Genomic DNA, 20,765 nt, shown 5'->3' on the forward strand with positions numbered 1-20,765 from the left:
AAAGCCGTTTGATGACACCGTCTCCGTCTCAGACTCCAGCGCCTCCTCGGCCCGGGACCTTACATTCGGATCGCCGGCGTCGCCGCGGATACCTCTGATTTCTCCCGGGTCCCGTCGCCTCCCTTCCTCACAGGCTGCACATAAACCAGCCGTGTGTACCGTGTGAGGGAAACGAGTGCCAAACACAACAAAAAGCCCCCTCGTAACTAAGAGGAAACAGCGCTGGAACAGACCGGCTCCTTTCTTCTTCTCCTGTTTCGCAAGCGCGGAGGCCTCCCGCGGCGATCGGCGCACGCGCGTGTGTGTAAGCGCGTCGCGTCCAGAGGACGCGCCGTTCCGAAGATCAAATATCCCATAATTCAAAGCTGCCGTGTGTGCGACGGAGAGGACTGTGGGAGCCTGGGGGGGCCCGGTGTGTGCAGCTGGCAGCCCGCGCGGCGGTTTGAGAGAGAGCCAGAGCTCTCCTTACACCCCTCCGCCTGCCACCGCTTCTTCCCTCGCTCCTTCTTCTCTCCTCCCTCCTCCACCTCCCCCCGTCCTGCCCCTCCCGCCCCCCTGGGCGTCCCTCAGGGGCGCTGCCCGCTGGTCTCACCAGGCCGGCTGCCCGCTGGTCTCACCAGGCCGGCCATGAGATTAAACAGAGCGGCGCGCTGCAGATGCTAATAAACCCAGCGCTCAGAAGCGCTGCTAACAGTCAAGTGTGTGTGCACCGCAGAGCCAGCCTCTCCGCTTGCTGACCGCTTTTGTGTGTGTGTGTGTGTGTGTGTGTGTGCGTGTGTGGTATGTGTGTGTGTGTGTGTGTGTGTGTGTGTGTGTGTGTGTGTGTGTGCGTGTGCAGGCCCGTTCAGCAGTGCGGTCCCCTCGGCTGCAGCTCTGGAGCAGGTCTCCGCTCTGCGCTCCCAGCTGGAGACCCTGAAGGAGGAGGAGCTCACCATCCGCCACGGCCTGGCCATCTTCAAGATCGAGCAGCCGCCCTCCAAGGAGGTGCACAAGATGGAGGAGGTGAGCCGCGCCCCCGCAGGGGTGAACGGGGGCCGGGTGTGCGCCCCGAGGGCCCGCTGACTCATACGCTGCCGAGCGCTCCCCAAAAGCCCCTACGCAGTGACAGCCATAATCACTCTGCCTTTTAATGCATGCAGCCCATGCCCCATACATCCTCTCCCTCTGATACCTTTACCATTCCTGTGAGAGGGGTGCAGCTTAACAGCCTCTCTCTCTCTCTCTCTCTCTCTCTATCCCTGTCTATATCTCTCTCTCTCTCTCTCTCTCTCTCTCTATCCCTGTCTATCTCTCTCTCTCTCTCTCTCTCTCTCTCTCTATCCCTGTCTATCTCTCTCTCTCTCTCTCTCTCTCTCTCTATCTATATCTCTCTCTCTCTCTCTCTCTCACTATCCCTGTCTATATCTCTCTCTATTTCTCCCACATTTTCTCTCTCTCTCTGTATTTCTGTCAACCTCTTTTTCCTCCCCTTTCTTTCTGTCTCTGTTTTTATCTCTATCTTGCTCTCTATCTCTCCCTCTCTCTCTCTGTCTCTTGCTCTCTCTGTGTCTTTCTCTCTATCCCTCCCCTCTCTTTCTCTGTTGCTCTCTCTCTATCATTCTCCCTCTACGTCTCTCTCCCTCCCTCTCCCTCTCACTCTCTCCCTCTCTCTCTCCTGCTCAGGACCTGGATCTCCTGCAGCAGGTATGGCAGATCAGACAGGAGTGGGAGGATCACTGGGAGGAGTGGAAAGTGGGCCAGCTGGTCGCCCTGGAGACGGAGAGCATGGAGAGCACCGCCCAGCACATGTTCAAGAAGCTGCACAAACTCAGCCGTGAGCTCAAGGCAAGTTAGTGCCCGCCCACTCTCTCTGCTGGCTCCGCCCTGCCTCTCCCCCAATCAGCAACAACAGCCGCCATGTCATTAATGTTCTGTGCTGTATAATAATAATAATACTTTGATGTACAAATGAATATGTATAATAATAATAATAATACATATTCATTTGTACATCAACTTTGATGCGTTATGGTAGCACAAAGGCAGAAAAATGAAAATAAAACATTGTAATAAAATAAATAAAACGTATTAAAATAGTAAAATGAAATGGCGCACACGGTATGATGCTGAAAGGCGCTGTGTCTCTGGCAGGATAAGAGCTGGGAGATCATCGGCTCCTCCAAGAAGAGGATCGACCAGTTCAAGAAGACCATTCCCCTCATCGCTGACCTGCGGAACCCTGCCATGCGGGACAGGTACGGGCGGGAGGCCCCCCCCCCCACCCCCAAACAGCAGCCCGTCTCCGTCTCCATCCGCACGCCGGGGATCAGAGAACAGCGGCTCGCGCTGTTCGGGGGAAGGAGCCGAATCGCTATTTATACGCCTAACCTTGACTTTTGGGCCGGCAGGCCCGCGGTGCCGTCGGCGCCCAGATTAATTTGGGCTTCGCCGAGGAACAGCCGCGCCTCGGCGATGAGCTCCTCAGCGGTCCCGCCGCCCGCCCCGCGCGCTCGGCGTCGGGGAACGCCCCTGCCGCTGGAATCTGACGAAACGTCGCCTGTTTATTCTTTCATGTGTTTATCCGTCTGTTTATTTATTTTCTCACGGTTTGGGCTGCTCAGTGGCATCCGTGAGCGCAGCTCGTCCCCGCTCGCCCCCCCTCTGTAAGTTCAGGAGAGGGAGTGTTTTTTTCAGGCGTGTGTGTGTGTGTGTGTGTGTGTGTGTGTGTGTGTGTGTGTGTGTGTGTGTGTGTGTGCGCGTGTGTGTGTGGTGTCCTTTTCACCCCACTGCCCTCCGGCTGAGTGCCTGCAAACATCGAGTCCCCAGAGAGGGCACTTCACGGGCAACTTCTGCATACCAACCATGAGCCACAAAATAGACTGGAGGGGGTTGCTGGTGTCCAAAGGGACATTCCCCTTTCTTAAACCCCCCCCCCACCTTCTTTGTGGAACACTGCGGATGATGATGCACCTCCCAAAATCAGGGCAGGTCCATCCCTGCACCAGAACTGGGCCTTAACAGGCTGAGCCCGGTTTCTGTACCGGGCTGCCGTTCTGTGACTGGGTTACATTCTTCCAGACTAAGTGTAGGCAGGATGCTGTGCTCTTTAGCAACTTATTCACAGTGTGCTAACACATCGAAGCTAGCTCCAGAGCTCAAGGCGCAGTGGCTTACTAACTAGCTAACGGACAGTACTGAACGCATGCGTAAAATCTCTGGATAATGAAAGGACTTGGTATCGTTGTAGCTAGCTCACCTAACTTATTGTCAGCGTTTAATTGAAATTTTAATAGCTGTACGTGCCACAAAATACATCGTAATTTATTTACATCGTATAATTATGATTATGTTATAATTTATTTGCATCTTGGAAACGTGACGAAGGTAGCATTAGCAAACCGACTCGTGATAAACGATATTTATCGGGTCTGCCCGTGAGGTGAGAGCTAATTCATTTGACATCATCGTCGCGGGCAGAGATTTTTTTCCCCATAAATCTAATAAATAACGTAAGAGAAGGATGCGCGTGTTGGCTGTACCGTGTACTGAAACGGAAACACAAAGTCGGGAGATACGCCGTCCTGTCAGACGCCCAGGAGAGTTCAGGCAGTGGGAAAGGGACTGAGACTTTATATAGGCTAGGCAATGCAACAGAATTAAAAAAAGGGGGGGGGGGGGACATTCCGTTCTTCGAACAAATGTTTTTGTTTGCTGATGTAAGAGCCGTTTTGTTTCTGAAATGAGAAATAAAAAGCAGACCCTGGCAGCGCAGCGCAGCGCAGTGCTCAGATACGGATTAGAGAGCCGGACTGAGATGGCGGTGCACCCTGCTGCACAGAGGTCTGCGGCGTGCTCTGACAGCTGTCTTTGTCAGGCGCTCGACGCTCTCTCTTTCTCCCTCTAATAGCAGGCCTCTCCAAAGGTCCGTGCCCTCTGCTATGGTCTTCTGGAGGGATTGGGTTTTTAAATTGTCAGATTTGTTGTACTCAGGTGCGCCTCCCTCCCTCCCCCCCCTTCCCCCGCTGTTACCAGGCACTGGGAGCAGATAAAAGCAGAGGTGCAGCACTCCTTTGACCAGGCCGGCTCAGACTTCACCCTGGAGAAGATTGTGGCCCTGGGTATGCACCTCCATGCGGAGAAGATCAGCGAAATATCAGGAGCCGCCAGCAAAGAGCTGTCCATCGAGCAGGTGCTCCTCTCTCCTCCCTGCACTGCTCTCCTGTGGCAGACTAGCCGCAGCACTGACTGAGTTAAAGTAGCTACAGCACTGACAGGGTTAAAGTAGCTACAGCACTGGCAAGGTTAGCGTAGCTGCAGCACTGACAGGGTTATAGTGGCTGTGCTGTTGTAGCACTGACAGGGTTACAGTGGCTGCAGTACTGACAGGGTTACAGTGGCTGCAGTACTGACAGGGTTAGCGTGGCTGCAGTACTGACAGGATTAGCGTGGCTGCAGTACTGACAGGGTTACAGTGGCTGCAGCACTGACAGGGTTAGCGTAGCTGCAGTACTGACAGGGTTAGAGTGGCTGCAGTACTGACAGGGTTAGCGTGGCTGCAGTACTGACAGGGTTAGCGTGGCTGCAGTACTGACAGGGTTACAGTGGCTGCAGTACTGACAGGGTTACAGTGGCTGCGGTACTGACAGGGTTACAGTGGCTGCAGTACTGATAGGGTTAGCGTAGCTGCAGCACTGACAGGGTTATAGTGGCTGTGCTGTTGTGGCAGTGACAGGGTTACAGTGGCTGCAGTACTGACAGGGTTAGCGTAGCTGCAGTACTGACAGGGTTACAGTGGCTGCAGTACTGACAGGGTTACAGTGGCTGCAGTACTGACAGGGTTACAGTGGCTGCAGTACTGACAGGGTTAGAGTGGCTGCAGTACTGACAGGGTTAGCGTGGCTGCAGTACTGACAGGGTTAGCGTAGCTGCAGTACTGACAGGGTTAGCGTGGCTGCAGTACTGACAGGGTTACAGTGCCCGTGCCGCTGCAGCTGCTTGTATAAGCTGAGCTCAGGCTGCTCTCACCCTGCCGCTGCATCCAGAGCGCTGACGCGCGGGAGGGGAAATCGATACGGTGTTTAATTTCTTCCAGATCCGACGCCGGTGTCCCCGGGCGGCCGCGCTCCACGCGGCTCTGGGGCTCCCGTCTCGCGCCCGGTCATTTATCCTCCGTTTCCCACGTGTGCCGCGAGGCCCGCCGCCGGCCGAGGTTACAATAACACACCGTCTGTGTGAGCGGAGGCGAGGCCCGGCCGTCGGAAAGCCCTCGCGCTTCAAAAGGCCTTTCCCCCCTCCGCTCGTGTGGCGAGAGGCGCTTCCTGCAGCCTTTCTGAATGGAAACGCGCTGCTGTATTAGGGAAATGAACCAGAGCAGAGCGCAGACCTGCGCTGAGTAGACTGCCCCCTGGTGTTCGGCAGGGTGATCTGCATCGCGGTTCCTGGGCAGGTCTGCGGCAGGGCTGACTTTGTCCTTCATCCGCGTATTTATTTTTCGTTGCAGTCTCTGGAGGACATCGCAGCTGCATGGGAGGAGACGGTCCTGGACATCGCACCTTACAAAGACAAGGGTCACCACAGGCTCAGGTGAGACGGGGGGAAGGGTCGGAATGGACCGAGGTGCGTTTGCACTACAGGAGGCGGGGTCGGAGGTCACTGAGGTGGGTTTGCACTACAGGAGGCGGGGTCGGAGGTCACTGAGGTGGGTTTGCACTACAGGAGGCGGGGTCGGAGGTCACAGAGGTGGGTTTGCACTACAGGAGGTGGGGTCGGAGGTCACAGAGGTGGGTTTGCACTACAGGAGGCGGGGTCGGAGGTCACTGAGGTGGGTTTGCACTACAGGAGGTGGGGTCGGAGGTCACTGAGGTGGGTTTGCACTACAGGAGGTGGGGTCGGAGGTCACAGAGGTGGGTTTGCACTACAGGAGGTGGGGTCGGAGGTCACTGAGGTGGGTTTGCACTACAGGAGGCGGGGTCGGAGGTCACGGAGGTCGTTTGCGCTACAGGAGGTGGGGTCGGAGTTCACGGAGGTGGGTTTGCACTACAGGAGGTGGGGTCGGAGGTCACGGAGGTCGTTTGCGCTACAGGAGGTGGGGTCGGAGTTCACGGAGGTGGCTTCGCACTGCGGGAGGGAGGTCAGCGGTCAGGGACGTGAGTTTACGCAGCAGGGGTGGGGTCAGAGGTCACCGAGGTGAGGCTTCACTGTTGGAGGGCGGGTTGTGCAGAAACTTGCATCGCCACTTTGTAGAATTCTAAAGATTTTTGGAACAGCAACCCTTTATTTACAAGTCAGGTCTTGGTAAAAGCCAGATTACAGTGATTTAAACAGATCAAGCTATTTCTGAGTTAAGTGTGTGAGTGCCGAGCTCCTCGCTGCCAGTGTGTGAGTGCTTCTAGTCTCTCGGCTTGTCACAGACCGCGTTTACCGTCTCAGCCGCGGCCGCGTGCCGGCCTGGCTGCCTCTCCCACACGCCGCCGCGTGCCGGCCTGGCTGCCTCTCTCCCACACGCCGCCGCGTGCCGGCCTGGCTGCCTCTCCACCGCGCTCGTGCGGCCTGGCTGCCTCTCCCACACGCCGCCGCGTGCCGGCCTGGCTGCCTCTCCCACACGCCGCCGCGTGCCGGCCTGGCTGCCTCTCCCACACGCCGCCGCGTGCCGGCCTGGCTGCCTCTCCCACACGCCGCTGCGTGCCGGCCTGGCTGCCTCTCCCACACGCCGCCGTCGCCGAAACGATCACCTCGAGCGGTGCGTTCCCGTGTGCCGGGAGCGTTCGGCTTTTCCGGGACCCCGTCGGGACAGCGCGCGTCCCGGCACTAGCGGAGCGAGCGATGACACCGTCTTACGCGCCGAGCGCCGCGTTCACGGCCGAGGTCCTCGCGTGGCACATTTCCCCTCGTTAAGGAGGCGGGCCTAACCGACTTTCCCCTGATTGGCTCATCGAGTTATTTTTACCCCCCGCCTAACGGAGCTGTAACGTCGACGTGCTCCCGAGTCTTAATTGGTGATTTACGGCCGGATGTTAATCCGAAGCCAAACCGCTTCCCCGAGTCTGGAATCGTAGGGCTAGCTTTACGGAAGGCATATGTGTGTAAACAAAAAATAAATAAAAGGAGAGAGAGAGGGATGGGATGGGGGGGATCTGCCTGATGAGATTGGGTACGCATCAGTAGAAAGGAGTGCAGTGCCATTAGTCACTGCTGTTGACCCCCAGGGTGGAGGGGAAGGAAGAGGGAAAGAGAGGGAGAGCCAATGAGAGAGAGAGAGAGAGAGGGAGAGAGGGAGAGCCAGAGCCAGAGCCAGGAGCTGATGAAATGATAAACAATTTCAGGGAAAAAAAGGGTTTAAAAAATGACTCCTTGTGAATGTTTTATATTTTTAATTTAAAAGGTATACCTTTATTCAGCTTAGGGCACCCTGGGTATTTTACTATGAAAAGAATAAAAAATTTACCGTGACAGTAATCATCTGTACGTGTTTCCAAGAGGAGCCTTAATTTCATTTTGAGTTCCCTGGAAAGGAGCTGATTAGTGTGAACATATCACAGAGGGTAAATGCTTAGCTGGACTCGCCTAGCAAAAACCCAAAAAAAAGCCTGACAGGGGAGTCTGAGCTGCGGGTTCAAGTCCTGACTGTAGCTCTGTCTTTGCGCTTGAGTTATTCAGGGCTTTACCATCTGAGGGAGAGTTCACACGTGTACCAGGATATCAAAGGGAGGGATGAGTTTTCTAAAATCTGTGAATTCCTTGGTTCACAGGCAGCAACAAACAGCAGTTTGAATTTGTAGGGAAAAGGAGTAAAATGTATTCACCGGTGTAAAGGCTTCCCGGCCTCTGTAACCCCTGGAGGCTGGTTTTTCGGTCCAGCCGCAGTTGCGATTCCTGAAGTATAACAAGCCGTTAATTATGTTTAAATGGATACTTTTATTATCTAGAAGGATGATTTACTCTCTAAATGCCACACTATGGCAGAAAACTTTTCATTTTCTGCATTGTGGTGCTGCAGATCCTTTTTAAGTTTTAAGAGTCTACTTGGGCTACAGTGCCCCCTGTGGCCAGGAGTCTCATGGGCTACAGCGCCCCCTGTGGTCAGGAGTCTCATGGGCTACAGCGCCCCCTGTGGCCAGGAGTCTCATGGGCTACAGCGCCCCCTGTGGCCAGGAGTCTCATGGGCTACAGCGCCCCCTGTGGCCAGGAGTCTAATGGGATACAGCGCCCCCTGTGGCCAGGAGTATAATGGGATACAGCTCCCCCTGTGGCCAGGAGTCTCATGGGCTACAGCGCCCCCTGTGGCCAGGAGTCTCATGGGCTACAGCGCCCCCTGTGGCCAGGAGTCTCAGTGGGTGGTGCATTTCCGCCGCTACATCATTCCAGAGTGGAAAAAAAGTGGCGGTTGGCTGCATGCCGAACAGAGAGCCCTCTATAACTAACATTGCAGTAAAAGGCAGTATCATTTTGCCTTTTCCAATTTGGAGATGAAAGGACAAATTGAGAATAATAAAGCAATTTTCAGGGAGATGGAAGATCCTTCATCTGTTTCCGACGGGGCCGTGTTTATTTGCATTGTGTTGGTCACATTTCGTTAAGTTGCACTCAGCGAAAACAAAGCGTCTCAAAACTAAGTACAAAGCACTGCAGGCAGCGGCTCGTGTGTCTGGGGATCTCCTGCCCTCGTTTCTTCCCCGCTGCAGAATTGGCACGTTACACTGCGCTCTGGAGTTAGCGCTATGAAGGCCTTACCTGCGCGGGTAATCTCGCGGCCGGGGCCCGGTGCGTACCTGCGCTTTCCGGCGAGCCCGTGGCTAGGTTTTCACGCTAAGCTGCCGCAGCGCTGGTCTGGGCAGAGCCGCGGTTCCCTCCCTCACAGCCGGAGGGGGCTCCAGGGTCGTCTTACGCTGCCTGCCGTACTCACAGTCGAGGAGCCCTGGCAGAATCGGGCCTTCCTCCCCTGGCACCGCAGAACTGGCCCGGTGGCGTTCGGATGGAAATGAAGAAAGTCGTTAAAAAGCAAAAACAAAAATTCTCTTCCCTTTTCAAAGAATCCAAATGCTTGTCCAAATTTTGCATGCAGACTCACTAAGTACATGCACAATGACTCCAAGTTAGACGTAAAATGTGTAAGTAGACGCACTCGGGTACCTGGTCCCCCGTTACGCACCGGGAGAGTAGTCGCCACCCCCTCCTGACAGAGCCTCGCTGTGTGAGTCCTACAGGTTGTGTGTGTGATTACACACTGGAAATGGCAGGGCTGTGCTGTATGCATCATTGCTGCCTGTGCTGTAATGGCCCGTGATCGTAGTGTCATTCTCCGTCTGTCAGCATCTGCGCCGTCGTTATTCACGGTGTAATTGCATGGCCTTCTAGCATCATTGTGCCGGGAATTTGCGCTCCGTGCTGAAATCATGGTGTGTGTAGAACGTTTTTGCTGGTAAAATAGTGCCAGTATCATCACTGTACTTTCACGCGCCGCGTTTTTTTATTCAGATAATTTGCAAAATGCTCTTAAAGGCTTTGGCTTCCAAAGGTTTCCTGAAAAAAATTTTTTATAAACTTTTTTATAATTTTGGTGTATTTGTGGTTATCAAAATTCATGTATTTCAGTAAATCTGTATTTTTGTTTAAAATTGATATCTTTGAAAGACTGGGCTTTCAAGGTGTCTCTGATCATGAAAAGTTTGTTATTGTCTTTATATATAAATAAATATTACTATTATTCTTATTATTACTACGTAGGCACCCTGAAACGGTTGCGTTTGATTAACCAAAAAAACCAAAGGAAGTGCAAGCGTAGGAGCGGTTCCGGAGGGCGACGCCCGTCAGGTACAGAAGCGCCGCCACCTTCGTCCGCCCGTCAGCCCTCCTCTTCCTCCTGCTGTGACGGGCGCGTCAGCTCCCGCCCACCCGCTCTCGGCCGTCGCCTCGCCGCCCACCACATTCCGCTTAAAAAAAGCTCCCTTTTTTTTTTTACCTGCCTATTTATAGAAACGTCAAATCCCTGTTTTTCGGCCGAGGATGCGCTCCCTCCTCCTGACAGCGTTCACGCTGAATCCAGGCCTCCTCGCTCCTCACCGGCGCCAGCTTCGCGTTTCTGTTTGTTTGATTTTTTTTTTTTTGCCTCCTTTTCTCCTCGTCTTCACGAGCACTCTAGAGAGAACTACATTTCCCATCTTCTGCAGCCGGGGGCGTGTCCAGTGGGAATTTGGAATTTGATTGGCCACCCCTATAGCGCATTATGATTGGCTGACATATAGCTGTTGGCAATAGTGTGGCCCCCCTGAATTGAGTCAGTTGAATTGAAAAAAAATAAAAACCTCTGTAACTCCCCCCCAGTTTGCAGCAGAGAGCCTTTGCTGTATATATACCGCGCATGGCGCTAAATGGTTAGCGTTTTAAACGTTGGCGATTGGGCCACATTAGGGGGAGGGTGAGGGGGGGGCGACGCTAAATCAATCAGCGGCTACAGCGCCGCGTCACGACCGCTAGCCTTTCCCCTCCGCCCCCCCCCCCCCCACGCCAGCGGGGCTGAGATAAGTCAGCTTCAGAAGAAAGAAATAAGTCGCTCGGCGGGAGAGGGGAGGAAGATAACCGAGGGGCTTGATCGGATCGGGGCCAAATAGACTGTGTAATAACCGCGCCGGCGAACCCGTGGCCCTCGGAGGAAGCGGCACCCGGTCGCCGCATCTTTGCCTGTAATTGGCCCTGTGGAGGAGGATCCTTCTGTGAACAGTCACAGCAATGAGAGAGAGATGCCGGACATGCTGTGTGTGGCAGCGCACCAAATCACCTGTAATTACCTCCCAGCGCCTCTCCCCCATTCATCTCTCCCGTCCGCCCGCCGGGGAAAGGGCAGCACTCGCACACAGATACACTACCACACACACACTACCACACACACTAACACACAGATACACTACCACACACACTAACACACAGATACACTACCACACACACACTACCACACTCATTAGCACACAGATACACTACCACACACACACTACCACACACACACACTACCACACACACTAACACACAGATACACTACCACACACACTACCACACAGATACACTACCACACACACACTACCACACACACACTACCACACACACTAACACACAGATACACTACCACACACACTACCACACACAGATACACTACCACACACACTACCAACACACAATACACTAACCACACACACAATACTACCACACAACACTACCACACACACACAACTACCACACACCACTACCACACACACACACATACACACACACTACCACCATACATACACACACACACTACCACACACAGATACACTACCACACACTACCACACTCACTAACACACAGATACACTACCACACACACACTACCACACTCACTAACACACAGATACACTACCACACACACTCTACCACACTCACTAACACACAGATACACTACCACACACACACTACCACACACACACACTACACACACAAACACACACACAACACTACACACCACACTACCACACAGATACACTACCACACACACACACACCACACACACACACAGATACACTACCACACACACCACAACACAACAGATACACTACCACACACACTAACACACAGATACACTACCACACCACACTCACCACACAGATCCCACACACACAACACACTACCACACACACACACTACCACACACACTAACACACAGATACACTACCACACACACACACTACCACACACACTAACACACAGATACACTACCACACACACACTACCACACACAGATACACTACCACGCTCACTCACGCACACAGATACACTACCACACACACTACCACACACAGATACACTACCACACTCACTCACGCACACAGATACACTACCACACACACACTACCACGCACAGATACACTACCACACTCACTCACGCACACAGATACACTACCACACACACACACTACCACACTCACTAACACACAGATACACTACCACACACACACTACCACACACAGATACACTACCACACACACTAACACACAGATACACTACCACACACACACTACCACACACAGATACACTACCACACACACACTACCACACTCACTAACACACAGATACACTACCACACACACACTACCACACACAGATACACTACCACACACACACTACCACACTCACTAACACACACCACTACCACACTCACTACACACACACACACACTACCACACTCACTAACACACAGATACACTACCACACACAGATACACTACCACACACACACTACCACACTCAGATACACACAGATACACTACCACACTCACACTACCACACACAGATACACTACCACACACACACACTACCACACACACACTACCACACTCACTAACACACAGATGCACACTCACACTGACTAACACACACACACACTACCACACACAGATACACTACCACACACACACTACCACACTCAGATACACACAGACACACTACCACACATACTAACACACACACACACTACCACACTCACTAACACACACACACACACACACACTACCACACTCACTAACACACAGATACACTACCACACACACAGTACCACACGCAGATACACACAGACACACTACCACACACACTAACACTCACGCACACGACCACACTCACTAACACTCACGCACACTACCACACTTACACTCACTCACACTCACGTTTTCCGTGGTTGTCAAGCGTAGATTATAAGTGTGTTCCCTCTCATATACCGCTCAGACCCGAAACAGAGGGTTTGACCCCGGCTGAGCCGGTCTTGTTATCATTGCTATTGATTTGTGTCTTTATTATTTCCTTTTAGCACGTAAAGCTGGCGTCGTACTGTGCGCACGCAGGACTAGCCTGCGGTGCAGCACTGCCACCTAGTGGGCGCTGTCCTCGCCGGGCTCACGTTCACGCGCGCGGGTTCGAGGCCACGGAGCAGGAGAATGCCCAGGCCATCTGCTGCCCATTAGAGAGAGACCTCCAGCCCAATTCAATTAGTGTCCAGAACCATCCTGGCTGATTCGGGGAGAGGGCTGCAGCCGCCCGCTGGCCTGCGGTGAACATGGGGGAGCACAAACGACGGGTCTGATTTCATTTTGATATTACAGCTCTGCGTAACGTGGGGGAGGAGGGGTCCGTGAAACTCTCGCACACACACACACACCTGTACACTCACTTTTACACACACACCTATACACACCTGTACACTCACTTATACACACACACCTGTACACTCACTTATATACACACACACCTATACACACCTGTATACTCACTTATACACACACCTATACATTCACTTGTACACACACACCAGTACACTCACTTATATACACACACACCTATACGCATACCTAAAAGCTCACTTATACACACACCTATACATTCACTTGTACACACACACCTGTACACTTCACTTATATACACACACACCTATACACACACACACACTTATACACACGCACTTCTACACACACTTCTATGGACACACACGCGCACGCCCACACACACACGCAAGCACGCCCACACACACGCACACGCACGCCCACACACACACACACTACTCATGCAGGATGATAGGGAGACTTTCTTTTCAGTGGTGAGCTTGAGATCCCTGCCTCCCTCTGTTCAATGATGAGTCATGTCATTTTCTGTGATTGCGTAGAGTCTATTGAACTGTTTTGTTCAACATTGTTTTTTTTACAAGAACTTCTCTCTAAAGAACTTGCTTTTCTACCATTTTGCCATCTAGTGGTTGAAAGTGGGTATTGTCATTTATTTAGCGGGAGCCTTCTGCTGAGTTAATGATTGTACTATTTCCAAGATTGCCTTGTGCAGTTGTAGCAAAGAAACAGAAGAAATAACCCTCCAACAGATATATGAATTCTTACATGTGGTTGTGTGTGTGTGTGTGTACAGTATGTGTGTAGTAGTGTGTGAAAGAGATTTTGTGTGTGTGTGTGTTTGTGTTAGTGTATGAGAGAGTGTGTGTGCCTGTGTGTATGCATGCATGCCTGTGTGTGTGTATGTTTGTGTGCACGTGTGTGTGTGTGTGTGTGTGAGTGGAGTGTGTGTGTGTGTGAGTGGAGGGTGTGTGTGTGTGTGTGTGTGTGTGTGTGTGGAGTGTGTGTGTGTGTGAGTGGAGTGTGTGTGTGTGTGTGTGTATACGTGTGTGTATGTGTAACATGGGCTCTCTGAGTGTGTGGTAGAATGAGCTCCAGGCACAGTGCCTCTTTCTCATTTCAGCTGCACTGGAGGTCAAGTGCCTGTTTTTCAAAAACTTCTCCTTGCTCAAGGGTTTCAGGGTTTCTCTCTGTGTTTTTTCTTCTTTGATAGCTTGAAAGGGTCTGTATTCACGGCCTCTCACTGCCATGACAACTCCTGCTCTTCTCCTCTGAGAGCCTTGTCTTAATTTTGAGGCATTGTTCGAGCCAAACGAGCCCTCCGTCCTGGCCCCCCGGCTTCGGAGACAAAGGGCCAGATATGCAAATGAGCGGAGGTAGAGTCTTCGTCCGCGCGCGGGTCCCTCTGCGTCTGTGTAGCGCGTCCCTGAGAAAGCAGATATTTCACACGCCGGCTTTCTTCTCCGTGCCAGATGAGTTGCATTCAGTGCGGTTATTAATACGTTAGCGGTATTAATGGCAGCGGCGGTGCTGCTGTGTGCTACGGACGCCGGGAGCCCGACACCGCTGACTGAAGCACTCGGTTTGCAGTCGGGGTGAAGAGAGTAGTAGAGCGGGGAAGGGGGGGGGGGGCTGCGGGTGAGGGGAAGGTGGGGAGGGGGGCTGTGGGATGGAGGGGTGCTGGAGGGGGGCTTGCAGGTTTGGGGGGGGGGGGCTGCGGATGAGGGGGGGCTGTGGGAATGGGGGGGGGGGTATGTTGGAGGGGGGGGCTGCAGGTGGGGGGGTGGCGCTGCCCAGCACGCAGCACACAGAGGGGGGAGTCGGCTCGGCCTGTCTGTGCGCCCGCTGCATAAACGTGTGCCCGTCGGGCCCGACCGCCAGCTGCGTCTGGACCCACCGAGGGCAGCAGCGGCGGCAGCCGGCGCCGCCGTCGGCATGGCAACCGCGCCGCGCCGCATGAAGCCGTTGCCACGGTTACCCCTCACGCCGCGCCGTCCCTGCAGCTCACCTTGCCCGCCTCCTTTTGTCCGCATCCCTCCCGGGTCTGAGTGTGTGTGCGGGCGGGTGTGTGTGTGCGTGTGTGTGTGTGTGTGCGCGTGTGTCTGTGTGTCTGTGTGTGCGTGTGTGTGTGGCGGCGTCGTGCGCGTGTGTGTGTGGCGGGCGTGTGTGTGCGTGTGTGTTTGTGTGCGCGCGTGTGTGTGTGTGTGTGTGCGCGTGTGTCTGTGTGTGTGTGTGTGTGTGTGTGTGTGTGTGTGTGTGTGTGTGCGCGTGTGTCTGTGTGTGTGTGTGCGCGTGTGTGTGTGGGCGGGCGTGTGTGCGCGTATGTCTTTTGTTGTCTGGAGTGGCGGACAGAGGTGGGGCTGCCCTCCTCTCTGCTTCCCGGTGCCCCAGAGCAGCCCAGAGTAGCTCACGCCACAGAGAACCACCCTGTACATGGAGGACAATCCAAACACATCACAACCCAGAGGCAGTACCGCAGGACAGAAACAGGGATGTTCACATTCGCCACAGACAATTAGCACATATCTGAGCAGCAGGTATCTCTGGTCTTACAGGTCTATGCTTAACAAAGGGGCATTGTGGGATCTGTGGTTATGTGTTCCACCTTATATTTGAACAGATGATATGTGGCTTGGGTTGTGATACCATGCCTGTGTTGCTAATGTTCCCTAGCAGTCTGAAAAGGTTGTAGCTGGCTACTGATAGGAAATGAACAAAGTATAAATAATTTTCTACTGTCTACTGACTGATAAAATTAATTTTAACAAATGATTTTGTTCCTGAACAAAAAAAAAAACTGTCAGCGGATGAAAATTGCGCTCCTTTTCATTGTCTTGTCCATCTTAATTAAATCCAAGTCAGCGGAGGAACCGAATGGAACTTTCAATTTGAAATCTGTCAGCAGTGACTGTTACAAACAGGCCAAACACTTTCTCTGTTGAACGCACGTCAGGTGATGTGTGGTTGTGGTTGTGATGGTAACACAGGTGATGTGTGGTTGTGGTTGTGGTTGTGATGGTAACCCAGGTGATGTGTGGTTGTGGTTGTGGTTGTGATTGTAACACAGGTGATGTGTGGTTGTGGTTGTGATGGTAACCCAGGTGATGTGTGGTTGTGGTTGTGGTTGTGATGGTAACACAGGTGATGTGTGGTTGTGGTTGTGGTTGTGATGGTAACCCAGGTGATGTGTGGTTGTGGTTGTGGTTGTGATGGTAACGCAGGTGATGTGTGGTTGTGGTTGTGATGGTAACGCAGGTGATGTGTGGTTGTGGTTGTGATGGTAACGCAGGTGATGTGTGGTTGTGATGGTAACACAGGTGATGTGTGGTTGTGGTTGTGATGGTAACGCAGGTGATGTGTGGTTGTGGTTGTGGTTGTGATGGTAACGCAGGTGGTGTGTGTGTCTGTGTGGGCGCTCAGGGGCACGGAGGAGGTGTTCCAGGCGCTGGAGGATAACCAGGTGACCCTGTCCACCATGAAGGCGTCCCGCTTCGTGCGCGCCTTCGAGAAGGAGGTGGACCGCTGGGAGCGCTGCCTGTCCCTGGTGCTGGAGGTCATCGAGATGATCCTGACCGTGCAGCGCCAGTGGATGTACCTGGAGGTGCCCTCACCTGCGCAGATACACACTGCACACACGCTCACGCACGCACGCACATCTCACACTGCACACACTCACACACATACACACACACACATCTCACACTGCACACACGCTCACGCACGTACACACATCTCACACTGCACACACTCACGATCACGCTCACGCACCTCACACTGCACGCACTCACGCTCACACACACACACACGTCACACTGCACACGCGTTCACGCTCACGCACACACATCTCACACTGTACACGCGGTCACGTACACACACATCTCACACTGCACACGCTCACGCATGCACACACATACGCACTGTGCACACACTCACACATGTACACACATACGCACTGTGCACACACTCACACATGTACACACATACGCACTGTGCACACACTCACACATGTACACACATACGCACTGTGCACACACTCACACATGTACACACATACGCACTGTGCTCACGCTCACACACGCACACTCATCCCCACTCATCAGGCATTCAGGCCCTGTTTGCGTCTCCCGCTTCAGACGACATGGATCCTTTTTCTTGACGAATCCCACACGTGTCGCGCGTGACGATTGAGGCCCGAGCGCCGCTAATCGCAGGCGGAGGTTCAGATCCATCCAAATCCAATTAGAATCGCACCCGGCAGTAGCCTGGGTCGGATTCCAGCGCTATCAGATCTTCTGTCACCAGCTTCCTACTGACAAATAACCATCCCATAATGCACGCACTAGAGTCACCAGACACCTCGTTATGGAGCTGATTGTCAGGACGGCTGGAACGCTCGGAGAGACCGGGACAAACGCGATCTCGCGCTGAACACGTGGAATCGGACGTGCCACGCCTTAAAGCGAAGCGTAGAACACGCCCGCACGCTCTGGCCGTACGGACATGCGACCGGTCAGCCGTGTGGGATGGGAGCGTGAGCTGGAGCTGTGTGTGTGTGTGTGTGTCCGTCCCGCTCACAGAACATTTTCCTGGGGGAGGACATTCGGAAACAGCTGCCCCGGGAGACCACGGAGTTCGACAAGATCAACTCCAGCTGGAAGACCATCATGGACCGGCTCAGCAAGGACAACAATGCGCTGAGAGGGACGCATTACCCAGGTAAGGGAGGGAGGGAGGGAGGGAGAGAGAGAGAGGGGGGCCCTTAGCTCTGAAAGAGACACATTACCCAGGTAGGGGACAGAGAGAGAGAGAGAGGGAGGGGCCCTTAGCTCTGAAAGAGACACATTACCCAGGTAGGGGACAGAGAGAGAGAGAGAGAGAGAGAGAGAGAGAGAGAGAGAGAGGGAGAGGGGCCCTTAGCTCTGAAAGAGACACATTACCCAGGTAGGGGACAGAGAGAGAGAGAGAGGGAGGGGCCCTTAGCTCTGAAAGAGACACATTACCCAGGTAGGGGACAGAGAGAGAGAGAGAGAGAGAGAGAGCTCTGAAAGAGACACATTACCCAGGAAATGTGGATATTTTCACATAGTGAACACAGTATGTCCTTTTATTTTGTACTTGTGAATGTAATGGAGACTATAGTACGCCTAGTGATGCAGTTGCAGACTGGAAACAGGTAGCTGGGGGGGTCACGCAGTGCCGAAACGTTGGCTCTTGGCCACAGATCTCTGTTCCTGTGAGCAGTTCTAAAGAGCGTGGGGTGCGGAGAGACATTAGGAAGTGCTCCCCGGTGCAGAGAGGTCTGGAGCTGTGCAGACGGCCCTCTCTCAAGGCACACGCATTCCCCTCATGGGGGCGAGGGTTCGATCGCTGCCGTGACTCTGTCTGACCTGCGCGGTGCCTTTCTCTGCGACGTCCCCAACCTGTCTGGATAAAGCAGGAGATGTAAAAGGGGGGGCAGAGACTGTCTGCTCCCATTTTTTAAAAAAAAAGAAGAATAAAATTCTCTTATGTGCTGCTATTGCTGCTGCTTTTTAAAAATGGAATTTAAAAAAATATATTTTGCTTTGGCTGCTTAGTGAATGTGCCTGGCAGGTTGTGGCAGTTTTACAATATTGACTGGATAGTTTCCAGGGGACAAAAACGTGTTAATATAATGTCAGTGGTGTTGCTATAAACACGTCTGAATGTCTGTTGTATAGCTGCTGAGGCGCTGATATTTGGAAACAGACATTTTTACTTATTTGGGCTCTGACATTAGCCTCTCTGCGGCGTTGCTGAAGGTCAGGTTGTCGGAATACCAAATGTCCTGCAAGAAGCACTTTTCTGTCAGCGGGATATTTATACACGCGGTGGTCTCAAACTCTGTGAGGCTCGAGCTCACATTCACGCTGGTGAGTCCCTGGCTTGGGATTTATTAGTGTGTGTGTGTGTGTTTGCACACTTTACAATCCAGTCTGATCACGTGTGAGGACCAAACAGAGGAGGAGGAAGATGGGGAGAAAAGGAAAGAGGTGTGGGGCATCATGGGGGATATCTTACTGTACCCATTATAACAGGATAGAGCCATTAACCGAACTGCAACATGAATTACAGGATAGAGTCCATTCAGGGTAAAAGTGCGTTTTCGTTTGTTTGTCCTTAGAAGGGTGGTTCTGCCTCTCTCTCTTGCCTCAGGACTGCTGGAGAAGCTGACGGACATGAACAGCAGGCTGGAGGAGATTCAGAAGTCCCTGGACATGTACCTGGAGACCAAGCGGCAGATCTTCCCTCGCTTCTACTTCCTGTCCAACGACGACCTGCTGGAGATCCTGGGACAGGCTCGCAACCCGGAGGCGGTCCAGCCGCACCTCAAGAAGTGCTTCGACAACATCAAGAGCCTGAGGATCAGTAAGGTACTGTCTGAGGAGCACGCTGGAGCACAGACACACACATACACGCACACACGCACGCACACACATTCACACACACACTCACATACACGCACTCTCTCACACGCGCACTCTCTCACACGCGCACACACTCAGACACACATAAACGTACACACACACATGCAGACACACACACACGGCCAGTTAGCTCATGCAGAGTAAGTGTAAGAGCTCCCTCACTGTGCCTGCCTGCTCTTCAGATGGGGATCAGCAGCAAGTCGGAGGCTAACGGCATGTTCTCGTCGGACGGGGAGTTTGTGGACTTCACCCACACAGTGCTGCTGGAGGGGCCAGTGGAGGTGAGCTTCGTCTTCACTACACACTCCGTCTGAAACCGCCACAGGCCAGTGGCGGCCTTGAGCAGCCCTTAACGCAGTTGGCACTGGTGTCACCCAGTCATGGGAGGGGTTCAGCTGGCTGACACTGAGAGCACCGCCACACCAGTGCCCTCCCGCCGCCTGATTGGTCGCCTGCAATTCCATCTGCACGTGAAGAGTCTTCCTCCGACTCGTGTCTGTACCGCAGCTGACATCACACTGCTGACATCATCCCTGCTGACTTTCTATGTCTGATGTCCTCTGTTCCTGTGTCTCTCTCTGTGTCCTCTGTGTGTCTCTCGTGTGTCTGTGTCTCTTGTGTGCTCTGTGTCCCTGTTTTTGTCTCTGTGTGTCTGTGTTTTTTCTGTTGTCTTTTCCTGTGTCCCTGTGTCTCTCTCTGTGTCTGTGTCTCTGTGCCTGTCTGTGTGTGCAGGCCTGGCTGTGTGACATAGAGCACACCATGCGCTTCACACTGAAGGACTGCCTGAGGAACTGCCGCATGGGCCTGAGGAAGATGACCGGGAAGAGAGACAAGTGGGTGAGAGACTGGCCTGGGCAGGTAAGCACAGCCCTGTATGCACTGTACACACTATACACACACTACACACACACACACTATACACACACTACACACACACACACACACACACACTGTACACACTATACACACTACACACACTCACACACACACACACACTATACACACACACACACACACTCACACTGTGAGTATGTGCCTCACTGTTCTCACTCACTTATCTGATACTGCAGAAAGCTAACTGAATCAAACTGAATCAAACTATAAAACTCCGGCAACTCAATTCAACTTCTTGCTGTCTTGTTCTCTCTCAAACTGCTTTATTTCGGCACGGCTGAATTTAACCGGCTTTATTGGCACTGCAAGCAA

General features: G+C 53.1%; 1 protein-coding gene across 1 annotated transcript in view; it reads left to right on the top strand.

Annotated features, from left to right (window-relative positions):
- Nucleotides 1-20,765, top strand: part of dnah2 (dynein, axonemal, heavy chain 2) — a 110,076-nt gene that overhangs the window by 31,950 nt on the left and 57,361 nt on the right. Inside the window, exons 22-31 of the mRNA XM_064325217.1 lie at nucleotides 839-1,002; nucleotides 1,663-1,824; nucleotides 2,131-2,234; nucleotides 4,012-4,168; nucleotides 5,480-5,562; nucleotides 16,534-16,714; nucleotides 17,691-17,829; nucleotides 19,288-19,505; nucleotides 19,742-19,840; nucleotides 20,292-20,417. Of these exons, the coding sequence (XP_064181287.1) occupies nucleotides 839-1,002; nucleotides 1,663-1,824; nucleotides 2,131-2,234; nucleotides 4,012-4,168; nucleotides 5,480-5,562; nucleotides 16,534-16,714; nucleotides 17,691-17,829; nucleotides 19,288-19,505; nucleotides 19,742-19,840; nucleotides 20,292-20,417 (1,433 nt within the window). The remainder of the gene's footprint in view (nucleotides 1-838; nucleotides 1,003-1,662; nucleotides 1,825-2,130; nucleotides 2,235-4,011; nucleotides 4,169-5,479; nucleotides 5,563-16,533; nucleotides 16,715-17,690; nucleotides 17,830-19,287; nucleotides 19,506-19,741; nucleotides 19,841-20,291; nucleotides 20,418-20,765) is intronic.

This window comes from Anguilla rostrata, chromosome 3, assembly GCF_018555375.3.
Source record: "Anguilla rostrata isolate EN2019 chromosome 3, ASM1855537v3, whole genome shotgun sequence".
In the NCBI taxonomy this organism is placed as follows: domain Eukaryota; kingdom Metazoa; phylum Chordata; class Actinopteri; order Anguilliformes; family Anguillidae; genus Anguilla; species Anguilla rostrata.